This window comes from Capra hircus, chromosome 6 (assembly GCF_001704415.2).
Source record: "Capra hircus breed San Clemente chromosome 6, ASM170441v1, whole genome shotgun sequence".
Taxonomy (NCBI): Eukaryota; Metazoa; Chordata; class Mammalia; order Artiodactyla; family Bovidae; genus Capra; species Capra hircus.
Window position 1 is genome coordinate 102,520,792 of NC_030813.1, and position 21,477 is coordinate 102,542,268.

Sequence of the window (21,477 nt, forward strand, 5' to 3'; positions counted from 1 at the left end):
TCTCTATAGATTATCTTAAAAAAGGAGATCCAACCAGTCCATTCTGAAGGAGATCAACCCTGGGATTTCTTTGGAAGGAATGATGCTAAAGCTGAAGCTCCAGTACTTTGGCCACCTCATGCAAAGTGCTGACTCATTGGAGAAGACTTTGATGCTGGGAGGGATTGGGGGCAGGAGGAGAAGGGGACAACAGAGGATGAGATGGCTGGATGGCATCACGGACTCGATGGACGTGAGTCTGAGTGAACTCCGGGAGATGGTGATGGACAGGGAGGCCTGGCGTGCCGTGATCCATGGGGTTGCAAAGAGTCGGACACGACTGAGCGACTGAACTGAACTGAACGATGTTACTTATCATGTTTCTGAGTGTTAAACACAGAGACTACTATTTTAACAGTGCTCTTTCCTTTAAAAAATAAATGTCTCTTTTTAGGCTCCATCTCAGTCTATGTGAGTAACAGGTCTCCTGGGTGACTAAGCCTATTTTCCTGAGACAGGAAGTGTTGATATTATGACCAGTCCTTTTAGAAAGAAGGTCAGGTTAAAAAATAAATCAACAAAGTCAGCTTCTCTAATGGGTTTAATTTCATTGTATCAACTGAGATAAAATTCACTGAACAAATGCAGTAGTGCCACCCCCACCACAACTATGATATAAAACGTTCTTCCACTACAACAAAGCTTTAGCTTTAATTACTGCTAATGTTAATGGAGGAGATTAAGTTTTTAAGACAGGGTAGTTCTATTTTTGATAGCATTCTTTTTCTTTGGCTCCCTATACTCTTTCTAGGTAATACATATAAATCTTGAACAAAAAGCTCAAAGCAGAGGAATAAAAAAGGCAGGATGCAATTAGCTTCCTAGACATAGAGTTTACCTTCAAAGTTTTCTTATTCAAATCAGTTATACATGTTTTAAGTAGGACTTGGATGAACAAGAGGGTTTTTTTTTTTTTTGAAAGGTTCAACCTGAGTCAGTCTTATTTTTACCATGTCTGTTCTAAACTACAAGGGCTCAGAAAATTTAACAAGTAACAGAAACACTGACGCTCCTACTGAGATGCCAAGACCTATGCTAGATAGGGAGCTGTGAGAGGAGCACTGGCGTACTGTAACAGCTCTGGGTTCTCACAGACCCTTCCTTAAATTCCAGCTTTGTCAGCTTACTTAGGCATGTGACTGTCAGTAAATATTCACTCTCCAGCTTCTGACCACCTTCAAGAGCTGCTGTGATGATCAGGCAAGACTAAAAGGGTAAATTATGTTATTTTCCCTCTTTAATACACGCAAGCACTAAGATATCCAGTATGACTTCTATTACTTGCAGATGTTTAAGTGCCAACAATATCCTACTGTCTTATCAGCACTCTGAGTTTTGTAACAGCAGTTCATATTAACATGAGAGAGTATGACATACGCTAGTGACCACCTCTCCAAACACAACTCCTCCTATAAAGGAAGGGATTACTAATCATAATATAGCTACCCATTTACTGATAAGGTACTAGACACAGCTGAGATGCTTAACATAATCTCAGATTCTTAATTCTTAAAAAGAGACATCATTATTCCCATGTCATAGCCCTTTAAAAGCCCTGACACTGGAAATGTGTTGAGTGGACCAACAGAAATAACACTGACTATCACTTATGAGCTGTTACAGAATCTGGGCCCCCTCCCTTGCAATTTAACAATATCTCATTATTATTCATATGCATGTTAAAGTCTGAACAAGTACTGCCCGCCCTATGGTTCCCTCCAACTCTACTATATAGAAAAAAGTCAAAGAGCAATACAGAGATGCTAGCCACCATCATGAATAAAACATGTCTTAGATCTTTACAGATTTATTGTAGCAAAGCACATTCAATCTGTGTCCTTACATTAAAAAAATGTCTTATTTCAATGTAATCTCCTACTTTAGACATACTTGCCACTCCTAAGTAAAAACACGGAGGCAGAGTTTTAAACATGAAAGATGAAGATGTAAATAGAGAAGCAAGTCCATGAACCTGAAGAATGCAAAAGCAGACCTTAGGACTGATTCCACTTGAGCCTAAATGCAATGTTATGTTCCTGTGTTGTTTTGTGACACTATCATTATATGTCCTGTAAAAAATTAAACTAGAGAAAACCATCCACTCACCAACAACGTATAAGCAACCATGGAGCTCACTAACTCCATTGCCTGCTCTTCGCTGACCCATCTCTTTAACTTCTATCCACTTATCGAGATGTGGATCATACCTCTCCACACTAGACAGAGAAGCTACTCCATCATTGCCACCTACTGCATAAACATGGTTCTAAACAAAGACAAAAAATATAAAAACATGTCATTAGATTTTGAAATGATTTATATGCTGTCCTAAAGGTAGACCAAAATGTGCAAGAGAGCAGTATTTCATGAAATAATCTGGGGTGTAATCTGCATACTGGAGATATGAATGTACCAGACCCTTCCTTATTAGGTTGGGGATGTAATGCAATGCAATCCAGTGACCGAGCTGTGATGTAACCCACCACGAGAGCCACAGAGCCAACGCCTCCACGGGGAGTATTCATTGGTGCCACTGTACTCCACTGATCAGATTCTATGTCATATCTCTCCACATCATTGAAGCAAGTGTTGTCATCTAACCCTCCAATGGCATAAATTGGGCCTCCCAAGGAAGCCAGGGCAATTCCTCGCCTGCAAAAAAATAGAACACACTTTTGCATTCTGTTTCCAGAAAAAAGGCAGCAAAAAAAGTGTGCTAATGCACTCATCTATCACGTTAAATGTCAATGTGGCTTTTTCTCCCATTATTTTTAGATTTATCAAAGCTTCTGAACAGATGGCTCTAGAGTTGTCAAACTGTGCAAGTCTATGTGGACAGTGCCCTCTGGAGTTTTATACTGTATAGCCTACACCAATTAAGGGCTTCCCTGGTGGCTCAGTGGTAAAAGAACCCTGCAGTGCAGGAGACACAGGTTTGATCTGTGGGTCAGGAAGATGCCCTGGAAAAGGAAATGGCAACCCACTCCAGCATTCTTGCCTGGAAAATCCCATGGAAAGAGAAGCCTGGTGGGGTACAGTCCATAGGTTTGCAAAAAGAGTTAGACACAACTTAGTGACTAAACAACAAATACAGGTTAAACTTAAATAATAAAGGAAAATCCAACAAAACACTATAAATGGAGTCAGAAAGATTCAATTAGTACAACAGTCAGCTGCAGAAGTGAGAGGTTGATGAACTGACAAAAACGGTTTGCTAGAGAGGTCAAAAGTTAATCTCATTACTAAATTCATGTAACTGCAGAGCACATTTTGTTCTAGTATTTCATCACATCACATACAGTGAGTGAGCGACAGTTGCTCAGTCGTGAATAATCCATGGAATTCTCCAGGCCAGAACACTGGAGTGAGTAGCCTTCTCCAGGGGACGTTCCCAATGCAGGAATTGAACCAGGGTCTCCTGTGTTATCAATTTTATATTACAAGCTTTATATCACATTGCTTTACTTCTGAAGGGCATCTATTTATCTTGGAACAGAAAAGACTTAGCCTATGTGAAAAGCTAATTCATCAGAATGGTGATTGGGAAAAAAAAATGTATGAATTTTTTTTTAATTACATCAATCAAAAGTTGAACTTTTCTAAAACTTATCTGTCACTAATTTGGTGTGTACTTTGGATAAGGTATATTGTTTAAACCTATAACTACCATGTTTTTTCATCTGTCCATTTGAGAAAGGAGTAGACACAGCTGATATAAGGAGTCAATATAGTAATGCACTAAGAACAGTGACTGACCCATAGTCAGTGCTGTGTATTAGCTATCATTATTACTGGAGAGAGCTGCTGCTCTACTGAGAGTCTAACTCAGTTTATCAAAATAGTACCCTGAAAAGAATTCTTAAGGATAATGTTATCCTTCATGTCGTTAACCTCTTTTCCCTTGAGTATAAAACAGTGACTTACAAAATACTGTTATAAAAACTTCCAAGTGTGGGTGAACATGTGTGTACACTCTAGAACATACAGGCGTCATAAGTGAGTGTAATTCCCCTGACCCTTCAGCCCTTAACCCACAAGAGCGTAAGACAATACTGATTGCTCCCTACAGCTTCCTGCATCAGTGCCTGCTTCTCTAGTCCAGCTTCACTGAATTGTGAAGTGCTCTAAAGCCTCTTATCACCCCACACTCTCTCTCGAGACAATCTGGATTCTTTCCACGGATTTATGACAACGCTAATATATATTTCCAGACATACATCCAACTTCTACTTCAAATCTGTCTGGATCTTCAACCTTGCTGCTGCTAAGTCGCTTCCGTCATGTCCGATTCTGTGCGACCCCATAGATGGCAGCCCACCAGGCTCCCCCGTCCCTGGGATTCTCCAGGCAAGAAAACACTGGAGTGGGTTGCCATTTCCTTCTCCAATGCATAAAAGTGAAAAGTGAAAGCAAAGTCACTCAGTCGTGTCCGACTCGTAGCGACCCCATGGACTGCAGCCTACCAGGCTCCTCTGTACATGGGATTTTCCAGGCAAGAGTACTGGAGTGGGGTGCCATTGCCTTCTCCGATCTTCAACCTTAACTTTACTCTAAAGTGATACTTACTGTCCACCTCCCTATGCTAGGCAGATTTTAAGATGCCTCTCTCCACAATATTCACTCTCTAGTTTTACTCCTGAGTATGCTACATTATGTGGCAAAATGGAGATTATGTGAATGGGCCTGATCTAAACACATAAGCCCTGTAAAAGCAGAGAAGTTTCTTCAGCTGGTAGCAGAAGACAGGTCAGAAACTCAAAGAATGGGGTGGATCCTGCAAGTTATTTGCTTGTTTGAAGATGGAGGGGAACACCTGGAAAAGGCCCAAGTAAGAGTGGCTTCTAGGAGCTGAGTGACCCCTGGCCTTCAGCCAGTAAAAACAAACTCTGTCCTTCAATCGCAAAGAGCTGAATTCTATCCACAACCTAAATGACCTGAAAGTAGTTTCTTCCCCAGAACCTCCATTACAGTCTACAGTCTACACCTTGATTTTGACTTCTGAGACTGTAGGTGGAAAAGTCGGTTAAAATTGCTGGACTTCTCACCTATGGAACTGACATTACGATCTCCACTCTCAAGCATCCTTTACTTATGTGGTGCTAACATTATTACCTGTGTGATTACGTCTTTTTGTATCTCGCCTTTTAGAATGTAAGCTCTATGGGGGTAGAGACCTTGGCTATCTTGTTTACTGCTGTATCTTCAGCACTTGATTTATCTTGCAAAGGACACAAATATGTACTGAAAAGTAAATCAACCCCTAGAGATGCTCTGTTAGGATGATGGGTTTCAATAAAACCATAACTTGAACACACACCAGTATCCATTCTACTGGTGGATAAAAAGATAAAAAAGAAAGGGGAAAAAAATACAGAAAACCAAGTATTTAACACGTGAGTATGATCTTGGAATGCACACTGAAACAATCATTTGGGAGATACAAATTATAAAAGCAAATAACGTGAGGAAATAATTGCAGTTCTATTATTCTGTATACAGTTGGAAAGCTATGGCAACGTTCAGGGCATATAAGACTAAAGAAATTCAACTGCTTTTTGTTAGACAAGTTTCACTCAATTCTCAGCTAAAAATAAGCTTAGCATGATAAACAGGCAAGGATATAAAAATTAAAAATGTACTTTAGGATTTTCTCCCCCATTTTAATTCCCATGTTGGAATTTAAACTATTGATTTGTAGTTGCCATGTAACATAAATCAAGCCCTACTAAAGTATTAAAATGTCATTTATAGATAAGTAGCATATGTTAAGAATAGGGTTTTTCCTAGTAAGATTCCTTCTCCTCATGAGTGGGAAAAGAAGGCCAAAATCTTTTCACATTTCCATCTAATTTTTCATATTTTTTAAATTTATTTTTAATTGGAGGATACTTGCTTTATAATATTGTCTTAGCTTCTGCCATATGTCAACATGAATCAGTCATAGGTATACATTGTCCCCTCCCTCTTGAACGTCCCTCCCACCCCTCTAGGTTATCACAGAGCACAAGTTTTGAGCTCCCTCCATCATACAGCAAATTCCTACTGGCTATCTATTTTATATACAATAATGTCTAGGTTTCATTGTTACTCTTTCAACTTGTCCTTCCCTAATTTTTCATATTTTTACCATATAAGAAAACTCAGTTAAGAACACTATGTTAAATTAATCAAGAAGAGAAAATTAAATGGCAGTGGATCCCCATGTACAAAATCATTTCAGTTGAGAACATTGACTACATAGGAACTCAACTATTTTTTAATCTTTTCTGAAAATCTAAAATTATTTCAAAATAAAAACTTAAAACAACAAATGCTCAAGTGTAAGTCAAAACGATGACAACCATTATCACACTCAAAGACATGATTCTATTCTTGATTCTCAGGAAAATTTCTAAAATTAGAGTCATATTGGATGCTTTAACAAAATGTGTTTGAGAAGGTATTTAAAGTTTCTAAAAAGAGTGAAAAATTAGCTCTTTCAATTACAGGAAGCTTTATTTTCCACCAACAAATAACAAGAAATGTCCACACTGATCTACCTCTTTGTGTTCATTGATGCCTTCATCATCCATTTATTAGTGAGAGGATCAAACATCTCCATGCTACCTAAATGTTCATTGCCATCATGTCCACCCACTGCATACACTTTACCTGTCAAGTAGAGAAGTATTTTCATGTGATTCCAAATAAATTTATATATATTGAACACATAATTAAAATAGCATGATAAATTAACTTTTAACAAATATTCTTCTATTCAACATTATAAATGTCATTTCAGTAGTCAAATGAAAGTAAATGTAAGATTCTACTAATAAAATGTTTGAAAAATGCTGTTTTACAAGAAGTTATTTAAATGCTCAAACAGTATCCCACCCCTAGGTTTCTCAACTTTTTATTATTAGACAAAATCACTGATCATTCTTGCAAAAAACATTCAATAAAATGAAATGTTTTTATATAAATAAAATATAAAACCCTTAATACATTGAACCTTTTCTAAATCAAACAAAAATTGAAAATATTACATACCAAAATGTTAGCCACAACTAGGTGTTACAGATGATTTTTATTTATGTTTTCATATTTCCCCCCAAAGTATTTATAACTTTTATAAGAAAAGTGATTTTTTAAAGTCTCCAAATAATTTATCCATGATTCTGCAATTAATCCACTTTTATTAATTAAAAAAACATTTCAATAATAATAGGGTGGGTATAGATGGGTACAGAAAAAAGCTGATATATACTGTTTGGGTTCAATAAATATTTTTGTTTAGTTTGGTTATTTTGTGAAAACTCAGAATAGTTTAACTCCCTTTTCCTTAATACTCATCTCCTGTTAAGCATCTATATGCAAGAGACTGTACACAGAACATCTTTGGGCAAAAAGTAAATATTCACCACCCAAATAATTTATTGATATATTGAAACATACTTTACAATGTAGGAATTTTCTTCAGAAAGAAATTCCCCAAGTTCAAATATTTAACAGGAGCATTGTGATGACATGATGTGATTTCACACAAGAGCAGACCCACCTTCCACTGAGATTACACCCACATGTCGCCTTCGACTGTTCATTTCTGGTCCAAAGAACCAACTGTTTTTGTTGATAGAATAGCATTCAATACTGCGGAAGGGGTCACCTGATCCACCTCGACCACCTACACAAAATAGCACTCCTAAAGGTAAAACCACAAGGTAGAGGTTAAAATCACAGCTCCCTAATTTTTTTTTCTTACAGTTAATTTTATTTTCTTTTATTTTTGACCTTGCCACACAACTTGTGGGATGTTAGTTCCCCAACCAGAGACTGAACCCAGGCCCTTGGCAGTGACAGACCTGGATCACCAGGGAATTCCCCCTAATTAAAAAAAAATTTTAAGGTATAGAAAGAAACTTAGGAAGTCAAAATTTTGATTAACAGAAAAAAAGTTATTTGCGTAGCATTTAATATCACTATACTACTAAAAATCTAATTTTAATTTTCCCCCTGATTTGAACTTCTCAAAGAACAGGATCACTGACTCAATGGACATGAGTTTGAGCAAACTCTGGGAGATAGTGAAGGTCAGGGAAGCCTGGTGTGCTGAAGTCCATGGGGTCACAGAGTCAAACATGACTGAGTGAATGAACAACAAAAGTATTAACATCAGTTTTCTCTGCTTGCTAACGCCCCTCTACAATACAGTTGAGATCCTCACCCACTCTGAAAAACTGCTCCTGCTAATAAAGTCATGACAAAATTCAACAAGCTCGTAATTTCTGACTGAATACAACATTTGATATACTGATCACCCTGTTTTTTGGAAACTCCTTAACTCTCTTGATTTCCATAATGTCAAAAAGTCTCCTTTTGTCTCCAATCATTTTTCTTTCTTATGTTTTCTATGCTTCATTCTCAGCCTACTTCTCACATATTTCATACTCACAGTGGGAAAAGTTCAATCCTTTGACTAAAATTTCCATCATATCATAATGCTTTCCAAACTACATTTCTAAGTCATGTTTCCACTTGGTGTCCCAGAGGCACCTCATACCCCACACAGAAGGATCTTCCTTCCTCACCCATGTAAACATCCTCTTCCTTCCCTGAGATTTCTTTCACCTCCCTGTTATTCGCACCTCAGTTCAGAGCCTCATCAGCTATTACTGCAAAATCCTGTTCTCTTTTACCACTCAGTACTCTTTTTGCTTTCAGATTGTCAACAGAATAATTCAAAGGCTCTTTCAACAGCCTGTCATACCTGTATCAGTAGTCATTAAAAATTTTACTGAATGCCACTATTTAACTGTTTTAAAATGGTGAACTGTACAGCAGAAACACAGTATTGTAAAACAATTATACTCTAGTAAAAATTAATTTTAGAAGGTTAAAATGACAATTTTTATATGCATTTTACCACATTGTTTAAAAAGGAAAAAATCAACACCTTATTCTGATTCAGAATCACCAGGAGAACTTTATAAAACAGATGGCTGGGCCTGACCCTTCCCTACTCCCAACAGTTTGATTCAGTGGGTTTGGATAGGTCTAAAGTTCTGAATTTCTAAAAAGTTCCTAAGTGAATGCTGATGCTGTTGATCAAGGGGCCACTACTTGCCTCGTTCTATGAGAACCTCTGCTCTACAAGATAAAGCCTTAGTACAACATAATGGCCCTGCAGGGTCTATAACCCGATTCTCTCTCTCTCTTACCTTAATGTTCAAGCTCCTGCATCAACCCATAGAGTGATCATCCTCAATGCTCTGACAGCAACTTTTGGTAACTACCATTCATATAATACACAGTGTTGAAATGATCTATTATGCTGGCATCTATCAGAGTCTAAGCTGGATTAAGATAGTGTTAAGGATCTATGCACTAGTAAAGACAAGCACAGTGCCTGGCATGTACTGAACATTCACTAAATGTAATGTGAGGTGAATATCCTTGTCTCTAACTGGCACCCAGAAAAACAACTATTTATTACTGAAAACCAAAATGAGGGGTTACTTTCTCTATAAAACCTTTAATGGCCTTTCTAAAATAAAAATAACCACTCTTTTTGCTTCTCTACTTTTTGGTTATATCAAAGCACCTGTAACACTTTATTTCATTTACTTACTCATATGTCTATTTCTCTAGATCAGACTAAGTTCTCTCAAAACAGGAATGGCTATGTTCTATTTGTGTTTGCATTATTTTCTTCTTAATACTATTTTTAAAAATATTTTTTATTTATTTTTGGCTGCACTGGGTCTTCGCTGCTGTGCACATCGGCTTTTGTGAGTTGCTGTGCCTGGGCTTCTCATTGGGGTGGCTTGTCTTGTCCTGGAGCTCAGGGCATGTATATAGGGCTCTAGGGTGTGTAGGCTTCAGCAGTTGTGTCTCAAGGGCTCTAGAGCTTGGCCTCAGAAGTCATGGTGCTTGGGCGTATCTGCCCTGCAGCATGTGGGATCTTCCCAGCCTGAGGATAGAGCCAGTGTCCTTTGCATTGGCTGGCAGACTCTCAACCCCTGAACAGTACCAGGGAAGTCCTATGTCTGCATTTCTAATGCCTAACTGAGAACGTGGCACACAGTAGACACTGAATTTGTTTGCTGAAATGACTGCATAAAATGAGTGACCAGAACTTCTTGTGCCATCTTTTTCAACTAATTCAATGTTAAAAGTTGGAGAAATTTAAAGTTGAAAGAGACTTTAAAGATCATATAATCAAAATTATTTATAAAGAAACTGAGGCCTTCAGAGATTAAGAAATCTGACCCAATTTACAGATGCTTAATGGCACAGCTGGAATTACAATCCAAGAATATAATCCCAACTACCAATTAGATTCTATTTAAGTGGACCCTAATATTTCAGCTATATAGGTCATCCAGGAATATGACATGGAAAAAATGAAAATGAAGATTAGGACACAAATCCTTTCTCCATTGTTCCATGTGGCCCTGTGCATTTCTTCACCCTGATTTTTTTTCCTTATCCATAAGACGAAGTAACACCATCTTTCTCATAATAAGGATCAAATCCTTCACTAAGTTCTTGCAATCATGTAAGAGATCATGGATATGAGGGTCTAATATACGTTTGGCATAATACATAGACTGCCAAGATCTTTGAATTCACATCTGAATCTGAAGAATTAAACACCTTAACTCCTGAAGCAGGATTCATAGCTGAAAAAAAATTACACTTCAAAAATACTTGATATCAACCTATAAAGAGGGAAAATAAATAAGCCATCCTTTTTATGTTATACTAATTATTTAGAAGAACTATAGGAAAAGGAGTATGTCAAGGCTGTATATTGTCACCCTGCTTATTTAACTTATATGCAGAGTACATCATGTGAAATGCCGGGCTGGATGAAGCACAAGCTGGAATCGGATGGTTGCATGTCATCACCGACTCAAAGGACACTGAGTCTGAGCAAGCTCCAAGAGATGGTGAAGGACAGGGAAGCCTGGTGTGCTGCAGTCCATGGGGTCACAAAAAGTCAGACACGACTGAGTGACTGAACAATTTCTTCATAGTCAGATCTACCACATTCAAACTTTCTTCATACTACTAAGATAAAATCCCACTATTCATGATCATGTATTGCCTTTTTTTTAGGTTATTTTATAAATCTCTTTATTTAATAACCCCATTAGGTCACAGCAGATGTACAGGAAGTCTCTGTTCAGACTACTGATTCCTAAATTCATAGGCCACATTTATTTCCCCTTGTCCCTCAAACATATTCTTCATGAAGAGTAACATAAGTGAACATAGACTTATTTTCTCAGGAAAACAAAGTCTGAAAACTATGGCAAATGAAAGCAAAACTACTTGCCTCTCAAGTATAAGAGCTTTATATTCTCAGAGTCTAATATAGTCTGTTATACTAACATTAGATGTGTTTAGTGCCTTTTTTGCTGTGGTGAAATGAAAAAACAAATATTTAAATATATAACACATATCAAGCTCCATGCCTGGTACTTGTGATACAAACCTATTAAGATACGTGTCTTTGAAAGGCTCAAAACATGTCAAATAAATTTCAGTGCAACACAGTGAAAAAAGTGCAAAGCAAGTGTCATTTAAGCAAAAATGACAGAGGAACTAATTCTGCTTAAAAGAAATCAAAGACTCTCAAGAAAGAGATATATCAGCAGACTCCTTAGAGTGTATATGTCTTGTTATAGCTTTTTATAAAATTGGCTTAATAAAACTATCTGAAGTCATGTACACTAAAAATTCATACATAACCTTATTTGCCAATTACTACTTTAAGACAATCGATACTAAATAATCTTACAATTAGGTTTAGACATTCATATAACAACCCTCAAAAAGAACAAAACTCCTTCCAGCAGAGTTGATAAAATGAGTAATTTAATTACCAGCAGTATGCTTCCTTGGGGTAGTCCGAATAGAGTATTCGAAGTCAGGTACTGCTCTGCTACTCAAGTGAAGGTGGTAATTTCTTGCTTCATCTAATAAATCTCTACATTTTAGATTTTGTTTGACAATCTGTTCTTTTGCCACAACACCCATGAGAAAGTCAACTGGCAACAGCGGCAAACGAACCTAAGGATCGTGAATAGTTGCAGATATAAATATAAGTTGCAATTGGATAGCTCATTCTCTACTTTCACTGCAGCAACGCTCTTCAAATCTCATTTACTTTCTAATATGTGAATGAAGTTCACTGTGCCAAGTTCTAAAGCAATTCCCAGTACTGGTCTGTACTAATGAAATCAGATTATATGTTAACTATATCCTCCCCTTTTAAATACAGATTTAAGTAGACTGGATAAAATAGTTCTTTTGTCTTAATTCAAGCTACTTACTCACTTCCAAAGATGGTACTGTCATAATCGTAAGGCCCCTTGCTGTTAAAGAAAAGGTACAATCAAAACACAATTGTGCTGCTATGTTTGTTTGCCTTTTAATGCTAAGATCAAACATATGGAAATGTGATTTCTTACACACACACACCCATGCTCATATATGAAGCAAACGGGTGTTGTTTTCTTCAACTTGGAAGGTTGTACTCAGGGATAATCCCCTTCTTTCAGTAGAGGCACTCACCATTCTTCTCTTAAAGATGCATTGACTGTCTAGCAAAGGGACGATCAAACCCCATAATGTAATTTTGAGTTAAAGGCATACACACATACACAAATATATGATACAGGTGCAAGATAATAAAACTTTTTGGTTTTGTAGACCAACTTATTGTCAAGGTAATTCTAAGGCCTATTTGTCATCTCCCTATCTAAGAAACTCCTATTGATAGGAAAAGTAAACAAAAAGAGACATTTCTGAAGCTACAAAATGGTGAGGGAAGAAAACAAAGTGATGTCTTCTAATTCTTTGGAGAACAAACCTATATGCATTAGGAACAAATTAACGCTCATTAGCAAAGCAGTTCAGTAAGTTTAGAAACTTTATATTATAAAACAATAGTTATAAATTAATTTAGAGCTGTTTCCTCAGAACATTTCAGCATAAATATTCATTACTACTGTCTCAAGGGGCGTTGTAAATATTCAAGTTAAAAAGCAGGTAGTGACATTTCTAATTCAAATATAGCATGCTCAGACTTATCCGCAAATGGTACAGGAAAGTGAGAGTCAAAGCTATTTTCACATTATATTACATCAATCGATAATCCCCACCTTTTATGGGAAATGGAACATGCTGATTTGTTTCCCTATCATTTCCTTTCTATATAAAATCTTATTTGTTCTCACCTGTGCAAGTGTTTCATCTAACCATTGGGGATGATGCTGAGGATTGGCAAGAAGCCACTTGATGGCAGCACTGTAGACCTGCTTTTCATTCTCAATGTTTAGGTCACTGGAGGACAAAAGCTTATGGAGATGCTGAGGTGACACACTGACGAAGTCTTCGCACTCCACCACTTCAGTAAAATGCTCACAGGCATACTGATCCGCCATGTCCATTAGGTCTATTCGATTGTGACTTTCTGCAAAGGCTCTTACCGCCAGACAGTTGGAGGGATGAAAATGTAACTTCATGTATTCACAACAAGCTCTAGCCACCAGTTCCACCTGTAGAATACAGGCTGCATATAAGAGAGGCTGGACATTGTCAACCGTCAAAGTGAGCCGTGAAGAATAGACAAACTTTACCAAGTCTTCTATTGCATCACCATCAAAATCTCTTATTTCAATCAGCGTTTGCTTGGCTTCAGCCATTTCAGAGAGAAACATGGCTTTGAAGTAGGGAATAACACAGGCCAATGCCAGTTTGTGACAGGAGATTAGCTTTGAGCCAACCTGTTCAAATGAAAAACAAAAGCAGACTTAGTTTAATATCAAGATAAACCGGAGATCGGCATAGAGGATATGCTGTAGCAGGGACAAAACCTCCAGACAATTTTAGTGCATTTAACAGTGTAATCCTTTGGTCACTTACTGTCAACCTAGGCTAATTTTTAAAAGTCAGTCAATTTTCTTCTTCCAAATTAGAATCAAATCTTTTATACATGTATCTATAATGTGCATATCATAAAACTAGTTTATATATTATCTCACATTTCAGAAGCATTTTGTGTATTAATGAATAACAGCAAACATTACCCAGGACTTACTATGTATCAGGCACCATGTTTTCCTTAGGGTCTGTGAGTCCCTTATTTTAAAACTTTTTTTCCAATTTTACTGACATCTAAGATGGTATAAGTTTAAGGTACCAAACATTATGATTTGATATATTTATATATATATACATATATATATACAGTAAAACGATTACCACAGTTTTAGTAACTATCACCTAATATAATTATACATTTTTTTTTCTTTCTGATGAGAGCTTTTAAGATCTACTCTCGTAGCTATTTTCAAATATACAACACATTATTGCTAACTATAGTTATTGTGTCAGGCACTATTCATTCTGTTTTTCATATATTAACTCGCTTAATTGTCCCAATGGTCCTATGAGTAGATACTATCATTATCCACAATTTATCACTGAGAAAACTGAAGCAGAGTAAACAAATCATTTAGTAGTATCTATTATGAGCTTAACTGAAGTTTTTTCATTTCCTATTTAAATCATTTTGAAATGACATTTTATAGAAATGTAATAAAAAACACTGAAACATCACTGCTTTAATTGCTGAAAAATTAGACTGCTTCCTGTAACTGCCATTATAAATACAGTAGTGAGCTTTGTTGTAAAAGAATCTTTGTATCTACTCTCTATTAATAATTTCCTACATAAAACAGTAATGCTGCTTCAAAGGACAAGTACAGTTTGGATACATATTGCTAAATTGTCCATTTCTGATCTTACAATACTTGTGCCAAATTCTGAGTGTTAACTTGTTAAATAGTTGCCAATTCAATGAATGAAGTCTTTCACTGTTTTAGTTTTATCTTTTACTAATATGATTAAATCATTCATAAATTTTGGACTACTTTTATGTCTTCTATGAACTCTTATTTGTGAGGATGCCTCCGACTTTTGGAATGTTAGTCATTTGTCATCTATTTCAAAACTTTTCTAAGTGTGCTTTAAATTCACCCTTCATGGATTTTTATAATCAACCAACCTTTCTCTTTATGACTTCTGCATTAGGTGACATGCTTAAGTGGGAATCATTCTAATATTCCATACATACTCCAGGTATTCTTTTTAGTACTCACAGCTTTATGTTTTTACAAATCTATTTCCATCTGAAAGTTCTGGATACTGAGAGGACATACCTTTTTTATTGAAGTACAGTTGTTGTACGTTACAGGTGTGCAATATGATGATTTACAGTTTTTAAAGGTTATATTCTACTTCAGTTAAGTCACTCAATTGTGTCCAACTCTTTGCGACCCCATGGACTGCAGCATGCCAGGCTTTCCTGTCCATCACCAACTCCCAGAGCTTGCGCAAACTTATGTCCACTGAGTTGGTGACACCATCCAACCATCTCATCCTCTGTAATATTCTACTTACAGTTATTATAAAATATTGGCTATATTCCCCATGTTGTACAACATTTCCTTGTACTTATTCCATACGTAAGTTTGTACCTCTTACATTTATCTTCTTTTTAACATAGTAGGTACTCAGTTTTTCCAGCACTGTATATTAATCAATAAGTAATAAGATAGTGGTGTTTTAGCAATTATCCTTTTTCCATGTAACACTGTGATTATGTAACACAGTTGTGTTTCATTATCTGGGAACTGATTTTAAAATAAGAACTTCAAAAGAAAAGGCCTAAGAAATATTACAAGATATAAAATGGTTTTGCTTATAAATGCCCTTTGAGTTGCTCAGTCACGTCCAACTATTTGTGACCCCATGGACTGTAGTCTGCCAGGCTCCTCTGTCCATGAGATTCTCCAGGCAAGAGTACTGGAGTGGGTTGCCATTTCGTCCTCCAGAGAATCTTCCTGACCAGGATCTAATCTGTGTCTCTTGCAGTGGCAGGCATGTTCTTTACCACCGAGCCATGTAGGAAGCCCCAATAACTGAACAATTTTTCAACCGATTTAATTTTTACATTTTTAGTACTTTTAAAAACTTGGCTATCCTGTGAACTATTCTTTTACAAACTGTTGTTCTTACGTGGATTTACTTCATTTCTAAGTATTAATTGTATAATCCCATTAACATGAATTGTTGAAAACATACTAAATTTAAAAAAAAATCCAAACAAAAACTAAAGTATACATTAAGTTGAAATGTTTACAGTTATGCCACTTAACAGTAACTCAAACTAAATGTCTGAGGACTACACTGAAATAAAAGTCCCTAAGACACAAAGCAAGAGGGGAAAAGCCTATATACCCAAGTATCCTTTTACATCCATTTATAAGCTGTATTTTAATTTTTCAGTTTAATCCCATGTAGTAATTTTCCCTTTTTAGCTCAATTACCTAGTTTTTTCAATAATCCACCAATTTTAATCAGTCTGAGCAGCCAAAAACATGTTTAACTGTCAAAGTCAAGAAAGGGTTAACTGTTTAAGACTCAAGAAAATGTCTTGACTTGCAGTGAATAACCATATCACAATGTCCAGCCACATGTTATCTCACATTTACTTAAAAAACTTGCACAATGAAAATAATAAATTTTAGGTGGCATTTTGGTGATCAAATAAACAAGGATCTATGGATATAAACACTCAAATATCCCTTCTGAGCAATATGAAAAAAAAATCAAAATACTGACTTACTAGTTGAACGAACAAAAGTAGAAGTGATCATCATTTTATTAGAGTTAACATAGAATACTTAAGTATTAAATATAAAATCACTTTCTCCTTTATCATTTCTTTTATTAGGTTATGTCTGCTCTCCAGTCAGGAACTGTTACATTTATAAGGATAATAACTTTTATCATTTTCACCTCTAGGAAGTACACTACTCTAATGGAGCTTGAATATTTTGTTTCTCTGCAATCTTTCAGAGCACTATTCTTACCTGATCAGCTGAAAGTTTTGATGGCAAATAATTATAACACTTAAGAGTCTTGAACATGTTCATTAGAATCCTATAAATACTTATTTTAAAAAAATCACAGGAACTTCCCTGGTGGTCCAGTGGCTAAGACTTGGTACTCCCAATGCAAGGATCTGGGTTCAGTCCTGCTTGGGGAACTGGATTCCACCATGCCACAACTAGGACCCGGTGAAGCCAAATAAATAAATATTTTTAAAAAAATTTTAAACATCACAGAAACATGCAGTTTCAAAATAAGAAGCTAAATAATATGAATGAAACATATCTCAGTGGTGGCATCAAGAGATGATGGAAGGGGTTGTCCTCCTTTAATAATCTCTATCAACCTCTTCAGGTAAATTAACCATGATGTTTAAAAAGGACAATTAAAAAAATTTAAAAGGACAATGACATTTCCTCAGACTAAATAAAGCATAAATAAAAGCATCCTTGCAGATGCTATTCTTGTTGATCAGTGACACACAATCTAAGTATTATAAGTGCTATGCAATACGACTAGAGATCTCTTGAAGAAAATTAGAGATACCAAGGAAACATTTCATGCAAAGATGGGCTCGATAGAGGACAGAAATGGTATGGACCTAACAGAAGCAGAAGATATTAAGAGGAGGTGGCAAGAATACACAGAAGAACTGTACAAAAAAGATCTTCACGACCCAGATAATCATGATGGTGTGATCACTAGTCTAGAGCCAGACATCTTGGAATGTGAAGTCAGGTGGGCCTTGGAAAGCATCACTACGAACAAAGCTAGTGAAGGTGATGGAATTCCAGTTGAGCTGTTTCAAATCCTGAAAGATGATGCTGTGGAAGTGCTGCACTCAATATGCCAGCAAATTTGGAAGACTCAGCAGTGGCCACAGGACTGGAAAAGGTCAGTTTTCATTCCAATCCTAAAGAAAGGCAATGCCAAAGAATGCTCAAACTACCACACAATTGCACTCATCTCACATGCTAGTAAAGTAATACTCAAAATTCTCCAAGCCAGGCTTCAACAATACGTGAACCGTGAACTCCCTGATGTTCAAGCTGGTTTTAGAAAAGGCAGAGGAACCAGAGATCAAATTGCCAACCTCCGCTGGATCATGGAGAAAGCAAGAGAGTTCCAGAAACACATCTATTTCTGCTTTATTGACTATGCCAAAGCCTTTGACTGTGTGGATCAAAATAAACTGTGGAAAATTCTGAAAGAGATAGGAATACCAGACCACCTAACCTGCCTCTTGAGAAATCTGTATGCAGGTCAGGAATCAACAGTTAGAACTGGACATGGAACAACAGACTGGTTCCAAATAGGAAAAGGAGTACGTCAAGGCTGTATATTGTCACCCTGCTTATTTAACTTCTATGCAGAGTACATCATGAGAAACGCTGGCCTGGAAGAAACACAAGCTGGAATCAAGATTGCCAGGAGAAATATCAATAACCTCAGATATGCAGATGACACCACCCTTATGGCAGAAAGTGAAGAGGAGCTAAAAAGCCTCTTGATGAAAGTGAAAGAGGAGAGTGAAAAAGTTGGCTTAAAGCTCAGTATTCAGAAAACGAAGATCATGGCATCCGGTCCCATCACTTCATGGCAGATAGATGGGGAAACAGTAGAAACAGTGTCAGACTTTATTTTTGGGGTTCCAAAATCACTGCAGATGGTGACTGCAGCCATGAAATTAAAAGACGCTTACTCCTTGGAAGAAAAGTTATGAGCAACCTAGATAGCATATTCAAAAGCAGAGACATTACTTTGCCGACTAAGGTCCGTCTAGTCAAGGCTATGGTTTTTCCTGTGGTCATGTGTGGATGTGAGAGTTGGACTGTGAAGAAGGCTGAGCGCCGAAGAATTGATGCTTTTGAAGTGTGGTGTTGGAGAAGACTCTTGAGAGTCCCTTGGACTGCAAGGAGATCCAACCAGTCCATTCTGAAGGAGATCAACCCTGGGATTTCTTTGGAAGGAATGATGCTAAAGCTGAAACTCCAGTACTTTGGCCACCTCATGCGAAGAGTTGACTCATTGGAAGAGACTCTGATGCTGGGAGGGACTGGGGGCAGGAGGAGAAGGGGACGACCAAGGATGAGATGGCATCACGGACTCAGTGGATTTGAGTCTGAGTGAACTCCGGGAGATGGTGATGAACAGGGAGGCCTGGAGTGCTGCGATTCATGGGGTCGCAAAGAGTCGGACACGACTGAGTGACTGAACTGAACTGATCCAATACCCCTTTTGAGACAATTTCCCTTTGTCTGTTCCCCAACCAAACTGTTGCCCTTAAGAATCTTCCTGCATTTATAATTTCAGTGTTACCAAGAGTTATGTTGTTTAAAACTATATTCACTAATAAACATAATATATAAATGTTTTACCTTTCTGGTAAACCTAGCATGACCTTAAGATAATATATAATCTCCTATGTGAAGCCTTTCCAATCACCTCTCAGGCATAATTAATAGACCCTGTCTTTTGCTTCCATAAAAATTTCATAAAAAGACAGTTACTAAATTGTTTTTTAGTTAGCTGTATATGTGTCTATCTCCAGCTAAACCTTAAACTCCCTCAATGCAAGTATAGCATATTATTCAGATTTATTTATACTCTCTGTGTACTGTGTTAAAACCTTAGTAAATAATCTGTTAAATGAACTTACTTGTTGTTTCCAATTTAGGTGCTCACTTTGGAATTTAAAAACACACTAATGGCCTTACATATGAATAATGAAACAAATTTTGATAACTGCCTTTTTGAAATGTTTGTCCTAAAAGCAATAATGATCAAAGGAAGCATGCTAATAGAAAAAAGGAGATGACTATATCAAAGTATAATCCTCAAGGTTATATGAATGTAAAAAGTGAAGTTTATATTGAGCAAAGCATTATAAACTACCCATAATCCTACTGGGTTTAGTTGTTTTATTATATGATAGTTAAACTCTGAAAGTTTAAGAAATATTGAATTAGAATTAAGAAATAAATCCAATAACAGACCTGCTAAAAGACTGTAATTCCTCCTAATGACAGGAACAGAATATACCATAGCAGCATTATCTGATCTCTTTGGAACAATAACAGTAGTACACATAATGATCCTAAGAATTTATTACTTATTATTTAATGTGTTAAACACTGTTCTAAGGGTTCACATGTTAACTCACTTATTCTTCACAAAAATCTAATCTTAGTTTTACAGTTGAAAAATTAAAATCATAAAGTTATGAAGTTTTTCATTCCTATATGACCTCTGTCACTGCTTCAAATGTAGCATTTTGGGGCTTCCTCTATAGATTCTTTTCAAGTTTTCATTTCAACCTATTGCTGAAGTCACACAATAAAACAAAGAAAAGTTATGAGATTAGTTATCACTTGCCCTAAAATGGCTGTATCCATACTTCTCACTTAAGAAAGTTTATATGCAGTAGTTATTAAAAATTATATACTGATACAGTCAATAATATTTATTTTCCAGCTTATACTGATACACTGAACTGATAATTTATTAAATTCAAATAATCTATTTCACATTTTTATTTTTGCCAAAGCTAGTGTGGGTCACTGAATTTCACAGTATGGTTGAAAATTATAACAACAGCAATTAGACTAAACATAATATACTGTACAAATCAAAGAGTTTAGGTGTTCCTTCGTTAAAATGTAAACAAGGGTAAATTTCATATAAAGTCAGTAAAATTATTTAATGGTCTTCTTCTCAATATCTTAGGACCTAGAAACATGTAAAGACACCAAAAGTTTAAGAATTAAAGAGAATATAGGTCATTTATTTACAGTATAATTCTATACTCCTGGACATTCTGAGCCTGAAACTCAGAATTTATGCATTCAGTTTATAGATTTTTGCTGAGTGTCCCCGGATCTGATTCTCCAAGGATGTCCTCAATCCCCACAACTCTGAGCTCTAAGACCTGACTGATCAGGAGCAGAAAGAAGAATCTAAGAGATCCCAAAGGGGCAAACCTAATGTTAAAAAATTCTACATGGATGCACATAAATCCTCAAAAAAGCTTCATATCACAATACGATATAAGAATAATAGTAAGTACTTTAAATGAGCAATGAGAAAATCAGAATATAGGCTCTTCCACACTGCTTTATCAATTTTCCAATTTTATTAAAACTGTTTTTGGTAGCAAAGCAACATAACCTTTGACACAGCTTACTGAAGTCTTTTTCATCCAAGTCTAGTTCACTATCAGGTAAAAATAAAACAATGTCACTTAAAAATGATAATATTCAAACAGAGATTAAATTACAGGCATATCTCGGAGATATTGCAGGTTTAGTTCCAGACCACCAAAATAAAGCATATCAAATGATTTTTTTTGTTTGCCACTGCATAGAGAAATCATGTTTAAAAGACTCAAAAAAGTCCTAACTATCATCTAACAACTCAGGGTTGCCACAAACCTTGAATCTGTTAAAAAAAAAAAAAAAAAAAAAATCCAAACAAAAATACATTATCTGT

The 21,477-nt window shown here is 36.3% G+C and overlaps 1 protein-coding gene across 1 annotated transcript in view; it reads right to left on the minus strand.

Annotated features, from left to right (window-relative positions):
* KLHL8 (kelch like family member 8) overlaps positions 1–21,477 on the minus strand; it is a 62,506-nt gene that overhangs the window by 12,194 nt on the left and 28,835 nt on the right. Inside the window, exons 3-8 of the mRNA XM_018049708.1 lie at positions 13,269–13,817; positions 11,913–12,099; positions 7,580–7,723; positions 6,579–6,690; positions 2,523–2,691; positions 2,146–2,305 (exon numbers count right to left, since the gene is read on the minus strand). Of these exons, the coding sequence (XP_017905197.1) occupies positions 2,146–2,305; positions 2,523–2,691; positions 6,579–6,690; positions 7,580–7,723; positions 11,913–12,099; positions 13,269–13,817 (1,321 nt within the window). The remainder of the gene's footprint in view (positions 1–2,145; positions 2,306–2,522; positions 2,692–6,578; positions 6,691–7,579; positions 7,724–11,912; positions 12,100–13,268; positions 13,818–21,477) is intronic.